At 37.9% G+C, this 10,370-nt stretch overlaps 1 protein-coding gene across 4 annotated transcripts; it reads right to left on the minus strand.

The window, feature by feature from the left end:
• Positions 1 to 1,086: 1,086 nt before the first annotated feature.
• prokr1b (prokineticin receptor 1b) lies at positions 1,087 to 10,141 on the minus strand. Of its 4 annotated transcripts, none has more exons than XM_028469079.1 (5): positions 10,023 to 10,141; positions 9,007 to 9,052; positions 8,289 to 8,915; positions 3,200 to 3,901; positions 1,087 to 1,495 (listed from the first exon to the last, which is right to left on the minus strand). In XM_028469079.1, the coding sequence occupies exons 3-5, from the start codon at positions 8,753 to 8,755 to the stop codon at positions 1,450 to 1,452; spliced, it is 1,215 nt and encodes a 404-aa protein (XP_028324880.1). In that variant the 5' UTR covers positions 8,756 to 8,915; positions 9,007 to 9,052; positions 10,023 to 10,141; the 3' UTR covers positions 1,087 to 1,449. The 4 variants fall into 4 exon arrangements, with proteins under 4 accessions (XP_028324880.1, XP_028324881.1, XP_028324879.1 ...); XM_028469080.1 differs by lacking the exon at positions 9,007 to 9,052 and having other exon boundaries at positions 1,087 to 1,307; positions 1,419 to 1,495; positions 10,023 to 10,135; XM_028469078.1 differs by lacking the exon at positions 9,007 to 9,052 and having other exon boundaries at positions 10,023 to 10,135.
• Between the last annotated feature and the right edge of the window lie 229 nt (positions 10,142 to 10,370).

Genomic DNA, 10,370 nt, shown 5'->3' on the forward strand with positions numbered 1-10,370 from the left:
CACTCTACGTTTCCTACACAGTGTGTCCTCTCAGACTTGACATCTTATTCATAAAAATCACACAGGGGTGTAGGCAAGAACTCACTGAGGTGAAGTTCAACAGCCAGGATAAAAGAGTGAAACAGCTCTGGCTGCAAGATGACTGAGCAGCTGCATCACAGAAGAAGGCAATTCTAAAACTGTTTTCACTTGACTTCAGAGGGTAAAGGGAGAGAAAAATGACCAACTTGGTGCAAAAAAAGTGTAAGAATCTCAATCTCTCATTAGATCTGTACTGCTAAGCTCACTAACCAAATACCACAGCTGATAAGCTTTTCCATCAGGTTCAAAAAGCTTGTTGGATGACCAGTTCTTTGTTTTATGTTACCAAGTACGGTACTCATTTGTTAGTTGATCATGTATGAGATCAGCCTTACAACAAACTTGCCAAATCCACTGTGGCCTTGTTTATTACCCTGTGCCCCTTTCAAAAAGCCCATTGTATGCACTGTATATTTACCTTTTTTGTTTTATTGTGACTTAAAAATATGCTGGGTTACTTTACAGGTGTAATAACCTCCATCCATCCATCCATCCATCTAGTTTCTCACCCGCTTGCATCTTTTTTTTTCAGGGTGGCGGGGGGTATAATAACCTCACATACTTTACTGTTCTAAAGCATTTTTGTGGGGGGTTATGATATGAAAATCATTCATTCCAGGACAAGCAGAAACTGCATTTATTTCAAAATAAAATGGCCACCCTTCGCCTTGAATTCTGTATTTTTTATTACCATCCAGAAAACAATAATAAACAGCAAATAATGCATGCAATACTTACAGCATTTTCAGGGACAATACATATGTTCTAATTTTACATTAAGACTTGCTGCATTGATGGAAAGGCAATTTCAAGAACAACCGTCTTGTGAACATTCGTGCTCAAATCAGTGGTTTTCCAAATGTGTGGCATGCAATGCAGACAGTGTAGAAAACTACTGGACTCAGAAGTAAATACAACTCTAAAAATGTACAGACACTAATATTAATTACAGACAGATAGATGCAGTACAGCAATTTGCATCACAGACAGATGAGTATGGGCAGTAGTTACTGGTATTCACAAATCGCACAGACCTCTTAATACACTGATCAGTAATAACAACCTCACTACCAGCAGGTAAGGTAAATATCATACATGATCTCTTCACCATGGCATATGTGAGATCTATTGGGCAGTGCTTTAAATTTAACTCATCTAATGCCAACATAAAACTCCACTCCTTGACAGCCAGAGTACCAGTTCTGCATTTTTCAATGTTGTCTCGCCTGAGGAAGCACGGGGGATTATTATTAGTATTTTTTTTTTAAGTGTGTGTGTTTGCGTGTGTGTGTGCGTGTTCGTCTGTGTGGCCCGAAATAATAATAATTTAGATCTACCTTGGTCGGTCACATGATCCACAACATGCTCTCACTCTGCCTTAACTGCCCTGATGTGCCCACACCATAGACATGCCCTGCAAAAACATCAGATAAACACATCCAGGATAAAGGTGAATGCATGGTTGGACAAAGTCTGGTCGCTCAGTGGTAGATTTCTTGGCTCCTGTGCGGAGGACCCAAATTCTAGTTAATTTACTAAACTTTTTTTTTTTATTCTTTGTGAATTTTCCTTCTGGGAGATCAATAAAGATCTAATCTATGCTATTCTATGATAAACTTAAAAAAAAAGTATGTCAGAATAATGTGAAACCCTTCAGATCCAACAGTACAACATCCATTTTCTTATTTTTAGGACACTTGAAAAAAATATCTTTTATTAGTTACATTGCAGTCATAATGAGTGAAGTCAGATTCGTCTGTATCTTTTCTAACTTTTCAGTGTTGGTGTTTAATTGATAAGGAAAATATTCCTAATAAACCATCTGCCTTCTCACTTTCATTGCTCAAATCTTGTCTTTTCACATGTTATTTTTGTCTTGTGTAAACTATCATAACAAAAAATATTAAAACCAAAAGTCAACAGATGAATGAAATGACTATTTATAATATTTGGGTGACTAAACATGTATAAAAACCATGGACACTCATTTCTCACAGCACTGACAGCAGAGCCACAGCAGGGATAACTTTATCCTGGTTGTTAGCTGTAAAGGCTAAATCACCATGGTTACAGGTTAGCTGTAGAGGCAAAATCTCAATGGTTACAGGTTAGCTGTATAGGCTAAATCACCATGGTTACAGGTTAGCTGTAAAGGTTAAATCACCATGGTTACAGGTTAGCTGTAGAGGCAAAATCTCAATGGTTACGGGTTAGCTGTAGAGGCAAAATCTCCATGGTTACATGTTAGCTGTAGAGGTGAAATCTCCATGGTTACTTGTCCTGGATAAACTTGGCTGGCTTTTGTTTGACAGATTTGGGGATAAGTTTATCAAGGATTTTTCCAGGCTTTATTACCTGTCCTGGTTTGGAGATGGCCACTACTAGTCTTGTGAACTTTTACTGAGGTTAGAAATAAAAAAATAAAGCTGTGAAATTAAAATAAAGAGGTGTCAGAATTGATTAATTTTTGTCCTCCAATTTGACTAAAACTGAAAAGAAAGGATTCAAGGAAAAGTAGCCACAGCTAAACAGTCCAGTGTCTAATAGTGATCTAAATTCTGCTTAATACATTATCTACGTACTTTATGTGACCTAAATTAATGCACAGCTTGAATTATGGCTTTCTGGATATAGGCCCTATCTTCACACCTCCTTTATTCAATCGGTTATATTGCAAGGTATGTTTCTGTATGGTGTTTCAAATTTGTGCCCCATGTGCTACCCCCTTTTAACTTTGAGCACCTGCCTGCACCTGAGTGTATAGTGAGGCTGTAAAAGTGCATGAGGAGACACTTTCAGATTAAAGTGTATGGTAGTGATGGCAACGTGAAGGATAAAAATGAGGAAAACTCTCAAGCAGGCATGTCAACCCAACAGATGAACTCGGCTTGTTTGTGATTTGCTGAGTTATGAAGGTCGTCTTCATAAGTGTTTTTAACATCACAGAGTTTACAGGCACTATTAGAATGGCACAGAATTCACATAGCATAGAATGAAAGCGTGAAGTTGCCAAAAACTCACTGTAGCTAGCAGCAGAACAGGAATGTGTAGGTGATGTTCAGTTTTTGCACATGAACCGTTTCAATCTTGAAAACGGATGTCGGTTTTTCTTTCTCACCTCAAATGAAAACATTCAATCTCTTCAGTCACAGGCATGGAAGAAGTCCTCAACTCCATCTCTTCCACTGTCTTACTGGTGGCATATTTTGACCTCCAGCGCACTAAGACAATTTTCTTCAGGTACTTCACTGTGTTGTTCTTAACACTGACGAAACAAAAAGTGTTTATCATGCTGTTGCTCATGGCAATGCACTCAATGATATAGAAGGCTACCAATGAGTTCTTCTGTCGGGAGATTAGCGTCGAGTGGAAGTCACGCAGGATGGCGAAGACGTAGTAAGGCGCCCAGCAAAGGATGTACGCCGTTAGGATCCCGATCAGAACCATGACTGTCTTGCGGCGGCAGCGCAACCTCTTCCGAATCTGCTCCGTCTGGAAGCCCGGGACGTTTTTAAACCAGAGTTCACGGGAAATGTGAGCGTAGCAAATTGACATAGCAATCACTGGTCCGACAAACTCCACCGCAAAAACAAAAAGAAAGTAGGAGCGGTAGTAAGCCTGGTGGTCCACGGGCCAGATCTGTGCACAAAACACTTTGTGAGTGGCCAGGGTGCTGCTGACATGAGGGTACATGGTCTCAGAAGCAAAATAAGCAGAGGGGATTGATATTAAGATGGGGACAATCCAGACTCCAGTGATCAAGCAGTAGGCTGTTTGGTACTTCATACGAGGCCTTAAGGGATGGACTATGGCCATGTACCTGAGGGAACACAGACATGGTTTTTTTTATTAGCAGGACTTTAAGATCAAACAACCTGCCTAGGAATGAATTTGCAATGTGAGCAACAGAGATTCAGGAAATGGCCTGTAACCACAAACATGAGATCAAAGTTATTCTGTGTGGGAAATCAAAGAGGACGATGAATATTCTGTACTGGCTGAGGGTAACTGTTATGAAGGATAATCATGAAAAAAGTATCCAAAATGTTGAAGAACACACCCGCTTTTTTAATTTTAGTTATCCTGTGGCCTTTTTCTACCTTTGTTTATACTTTTGTTTGTCTTTGTTAATCCTGGATTAGATCAGACCTGGGAACAAAGTTTTGTTTCCGTAATATCTACTGTTAGAGTGATAATCCTTGAAGAAATCTAATACTAATATCAGGAAAGTCAATTGACCAAGGAAAGAACAATAATGACTTTACTTTTCACTACACTGAGTAAAATAAGACTTATTCATAGGTCTTACAGATAAATGCTAATTCAAAATAAACTTTGCATTCCTGTTGACTGAGAGGCAGTGTTAATTTTGATGACATTTTTAAATTAGATTTAGTCACAGTCTTTTTTACTAATATACAATGTAGTTTAAGTCAAAATGTAGTCGTCAGGACTATGCCAGTTATAATCTAGTTTTAGTCAACTAAATTACATTAGGATTTCAGTCCGCTACATCTGTTACAGATATAGTCCATTGAAATATACAGGATAAGAGTTTATGCATTAAAAAAAAAAAATATTTAATGAGCATCTATCAACCTATTGTTGTATTGGTATAAATGTTTGTAAATCCACACAAACAGATGGTATGTATGCGTAAGAACACATGTTAATTTGAGTTCTGATTGGATTTTTTCCCCATGTGAAGAAATTTAAGTTTTGTTTATATTAGTCAAAGAGAACATGAATATATTTGATATAGTTTTTGTTGACATATTTTCTAGAAAAGAAAAAGGTTTCAGTCTAGTTATTGTCACTGTGTTGTCAACGTAGTCGATGAAAACTATGATGAAAATCTTTAATCGACAAAACGAACACTGCTCAGAAGAGATGGCGACAGTAAACTAGGTGCAGGTTTATATGTTGACATTTAAAAAAAAAAAAAAAAAGGGTTAGGGACAGTGTTACACAAAAGTTGCAAAAAATATATATAATATTTTTGGAATAGAGCTCGTGTTTATTGTTTTCCAAATGTCAAGTATGAACATGAGTCGGCTAATCAAAAAATGTGAGATTAAATGAAGTGAGTGGCAATTAATTATATTTAGTTTCTGTTGACATTCAATCTAACACAATACCAGGGTTTATAATGTGAATTTGTTATAGTTTTCCCAGCTTGCGGTGTTATTTTCAGTTAGAACAAGGATTGGAGTGCTATTGTTTTCTGTTGCATAAATAGGCCACTTTACTCTGGCATTCAGCAACAAGCAGAACATAACACTAGACACAAACATAGATTGTTTTTGGATGCAGAGTGTTTAAACGTAAGTGAGTTTAAATCTTTACATGTGAGCTTTCGTGATGTTCACGGATGTCAGCCGCAATATTTGGTATGTAAACAACAACCGTTCTGCGCAAGCATTCTGACACGTACCACATGTTCGATATGCATTTCTACTTGTGCCAGAGAACGTCTAAATAACAGCAGGAACAGATGGATGGAAAGGCTCCTCAGAATATTGAAATAATGTCCTCCTCTATGCTAGTTATTGGGTTTTAAGATTTCAGGCAAATTAGGCTACATACAAATTACAATTTCATTTTTAACTGCAGTTTCCTTTCACTATATAATGGCACCAATTAATATTTTAAAAGAACGTCACATTAAAGATACATTTGTGTGAACAAGTTTTACCCGTTTTCTCTTTTTTGTTCATTAAATTTTTTCATTTCATTTATTTATTCATTTGAGCAGAATATTACAAACTTATTTTACATAATAACAAAACTAAAACAATTGTGCTCAAAAGGAGCAGGAAGAAGTTTTAAAAACCTGCCCCTCATTTCTCGTGCATCTAAATCATCACTACACAAACTTTCAGCGTATACTCATGCAAACAAAGCAGTTTTTGGTTTTGAAAAGGGTTTATCCTGATGGATTTGCTTCTGCACGAGAGAGATTCACTCAGCTTGAAGCTACACCCATCACATAGGTGTTAAAGAGCCAATGCTGTTTCAGAAATTACCTGATTTGGCTCGGTTTGTGTTCTCAGCGGCACACTGCACTCCAAAATGACAGGAAAAATCCCATCAGTTACTGAAGTAACTCTTTTTAACTCAGATTGCACAGTGTGGATATGATTTTCAGTAGTAAAAAGAAGAAAAACAGAACAGTGTGAAGATAAAATATGTCAGTGGCAGCATCACTCACTTCTTTTTAGTGCGCCACAGCCTTATTCTGATAAGTTTCCTGAAACATTGACACGCCTGCTCCTAATTATTGCTTTCCATCTGCCTGCGAGCCGTTTTTATTTCTCTATTTTGTTTTTTGCGCCGCAGCGCTGCTGTCCGTCTGTTAGCTAGTAAGCCTAATTCATGCTTTTGCGTCACTAGCTATGATGGCAACATGACGCAGTGGTTGACCATTCAATCTTCTGCACTGAGGGAACACATTGCTCTGCAATATACCGGCATGATACTAGGAAGATTTGGCTGTGTGTGTGGTTTCATAACAGCATTATATAGTCCTTGTTTACTTTTATTGTTTATTTATCATTTGGCAGTTATTTTACTACTTAGAGGAGCAGTAAAGGTGACCATACTTCCTGACTTGCTTGATTATTGTAGAAACAACACTTGCATCACTTTACAAAAGGGTTAAAAAAGGCAATTGCTGGAAATGAGATTTTGAGCAAAAATGAAGAAATGCATAATTCAACCTTAAAGGTGTTTTAACTTAGACATTTTTAAGTAAGTAATCTTTATTTATAGAGAGCTTTTTACAGGCAAAGAACCACAAAGTTCTTTACACAAATTTCAGTGTCATCCCATCTAAAGAGAACATGAAAGAACAGGAGAACTGTGGGTCGCCAAGGAGGGCATTTAGATGAGAAATGGGAAAACAACATAAGGAGAGGTGAGGGGAAAAAAGCAGATTATGAACTGATGTATTCTGTATTGAAACATATACGTCATGTATACGTTTGGATGCAGAAATCCTATTTTGATGGTGGTGCTTGCTACATTATGTATTATGTTGCAAATTTTATGGCTTGTGGATCCCCAGAGAGTTCTAGAAAGACAGGCCTACACTCAGAGCCCAAGGCAAGATAAAAACTGAACTAGATGTCAGTGTGGAACAGTGCTAACAGACAGTGACAGACAGACATGGGCCTACTTTTGAGCCCGCAATGTGTACAGCAACCTTGACCATCAAAGGGCTCATGTTACACTAAATGGACTTTTCTGTGCCTTAAACATCATAAAAGTGATATCTGGGCTTCATACACATGCCCAAAGTGTTTTTTTTTTTTATTGATTCCCTCATTCGTTAGTTAGAGGGTGATTTGCTCCTTTCTTACTGCAGGGTGAGCCCTAACACCTCTCTCCAATTTGATGACAAGTTCCCACTTTGTTGACGAATTTGACGCGGCACTGAACTGGAGAAGCCACGCCTCCAGGAAGCTCTCTGCCCTGATTAACAGTAAACAGACACGCCCATGAATGTGAGCATTTCGACGTCCTTCAAGCAGTGCTATGTATGTATTTCCTACAGTCTATGTATGTACCGGCGAACGCCCCGCCCCCACGCCCTGTCTCGTGTTTATAAAGCAGCATGAGTTCGGCTACAGAGTGGGTGGGAGGAGGGCGGGCCGTCCTCTGGCCCTACGTCACCGTGCAGGGAGCAGGAAGTCAGTGTCCCAGCTATAGACACGCCCACTCATGAATATGCATAAGTAGGCCGCAAATCAGCCTGTTTGTGTAGAGTTGCTCAGAAAGTGACTTTTCAGAGGCTAAAACTTTGAGTTTGGGAAAATAAACCTCAAATACTATGTTTTTGGGGTTCTTAGAACAAATGGAGATGGGTGAAAAATAGCATAACATGGGACCTTTAAGCAGCCAATTTATACAGCTTATTTTATCAGACATTCAGTTTCACTTGATGTATTGTTTTTTAACCCAGTCACTGAAAGGCAGATGGGAGGGTATGAGGCTGTAGCAATTAGTTTCTACATTTTCCTTTCGTATTTCTAACTAATTTTCTTGGCAAATTTTCAAAAAATAATTAAATGTATGAATGAAATCAAAAATATTGAATACATTATTTTATTTAAAAAAATAAATTAAAAAAACCTTCTGATTGTGTTTTAAGAATTGCAAGAAGCAATTCCTTTAATCAGAACATAAATGCAGAAACAAAAACTCACCTGTCCACAGCAATGGCTAGTAATGCATTTGTAGACACGTAGAGAGACACAGTCCGTAGATAATTCACAGAGGCACACAGCACTAATCCATGATCCCAAGAAAGCTTTTTCACCACATAGTAGTCCACCAGAAATGGGCAGCACACCACTGCTACAATGAAATCTGAAATTGCCAGATTGGCGATCAGCAGGTTGGTGAGGTTACGGAGCTTTTTGTAGCGTGTTAGTGTGGCGATGAATATAAAGTTTCCCAAGCCACATACAAGCATGATGCAGACGAGGACCACTCCGATGATTATGGTGGCCACGAAAAAGGCCTGGCCCTGGGTGGTGTCTGGGATCTCATCAGGAGGGATGCCGTAGTCCATGTCATAGTTGTCCATCAGATGCTCCAAATGTTTTTCTGTGTGTGTCTCATGTATCTCTGTGGGAGCAGCTATCATGTGACTAATGTTTAGATCCCCCATAGTTTATTAGTGAGTAAGAGTTGCTCTTTTTTAATTCGTAACGTTAAATAATTAAGACCCAAATGTGATTATTTTTAAAAACCCAAAGCAATCTTCAGTGTTTTGTGTGTAGATCAGAATTTATACAGGATACGTCTTCTTTGGAAACGGGCATCTTAACCTAGAACAGAAAGTTCCGGTGTCATCATTACTCACATGGGGTCAAGATTCATGGTGGTGATGTACGATCACAGCATATTATATGAACTCACTGCTCCAGCTGGCCTTACGATGACATGAATGACATTTCTATGTTTTCTGTGAAAAAATATGTTATGGGTGTGAGTTAATACACGTAAGCGTTTATGCAATTTATCAGTGCTTTGCCACATTACAAGTGTCCAGCGTCATACACTGGTTTAGCCTTGTGATGGAGAAGTGCACCCAAGGTCATTAGTTAATAAGACATACGGAAAAAAAAAAAAATGGAAATTACTTTATAAGAAAAACAGTTTTGATTAATTGTCAGCAGATTGCAGTGACACCGGGGCGAGATGGGATTTACCTGGAGAAAAAACACTGCATAATGAACAAGTAAAGACGAATAACTGACAGCGGAAAATGAGCAAAGATAACAAACAATGACTCAAATGAAGGTGCTTGAAAAAATACTCAGTGATCAATCATAAAGACAGAAAAGCAAGAAAAACTCAAAGAAGCCAAAGTCTGATGACTGCCTGATTCCATCAAAATGCTTTTTTGTTGTTCTTTTCATAATTCGCTTTTGCTCATGTTTATTGAAGTGCACAAAGTCACAAGATATTTTTACACTGTATTTTATTTGAACTGGATATATTTTAAAGACATTTTAAGTATATTGTACAGGTGTTTGATATTTATTGTGTGTGATGTGTAAATAAAACAAAATAAAAAATACATTTAACAAAATTTTAAAAAAAAGAAATAAAACATTCTAATCAGTAATTTTATTGTTTTATTATTATTATTTTTTTTTTTTACCATTTTCTAGACATTTCAGGTGATAAACACTGGTCTATACACAGGTACAGGTGGTTTATGATACATTGCAGTTGATACATACCAAACTTCAAAAAGGTGTCATATATGTCTATATCAATATCACTAAAATAAATAATGAGGTTTTACCAAAGGATTAGTCTGTCACAGTTGTTTGAGATATTTTTTTTCAGACATAGATGAGTAAACCAAGCTTTTCTGTTTGTTTTAAAGGAGCTACAAATAAGAAGGCATAACCTTAAACACTCACCTCTGGAGCATGGTCCAAGTTTCAAATGAAAATTGTCTAAATAGAAGAAATGAAACCAACGTTGCAACGTCCACCACCACCACAGACCGAAAGAGTGTTTCCTGCACTCAGAGCGCCGGCTCTAGTAATGAGTATGAGGAGGAGTAGAGTTGCAAAGACACCCCACATCCAGAGAGAGAGAGAGAGAGATAGAGAGAGAGAGAGAGAGAGGGGGGGGTGGCATAATGTGTGCAAGATGCCTTGTTATACCACAAAGTCATAAAAGGTGTCAGCGCAGCATGTGTTTGTGTGTGTGTGAGAGACATTTTAGCTACTTTTCAGTCTGACTGTCTTATATTCTCAGGTAAG

The sequence above is a fragment of the Gouania willdenowi genome, chromosome 15 (assembly GCF_900634775.1).
Source record: "Gouania willdenowi chromosome 15, fGouWil2.1, whole genome shotgun sequence".
Lineage (NCBI taxonomy): Eukaryota > Metazoa > Chordata > Actinopteri > Blenniiformes > Gobiesocidae > Gouania > Gouania willdenowi.

What these genes read in the sequence shown, in the direction of transcription:
- prokr1b (XM_028469079.1), bottom strand. Translation starts at nt 8,755, where the DNA reads ATGGGGGATCTAAACATTAGTCACATGATAGCTGCTCCCACAGAGATA. An exon ending in CTAGCCATTGCTGTGGACAG is followed by an intron (nt 3,902 to 8,288) that starts GTGAGTTTTTGT and finishes GTGTTCCCTCAG; the next exon opens with GTACATGGCCATAGTCCATC. An exon ending in ATTGAATGTTTTCATTTGAG is followed by an intron (nt 1,496 to 3,199) that starts GTGAGAAAGAAA and finishes ATGTTTTTGCAG; the next exon opens with GGCATGTCTATGGTGTGGGC.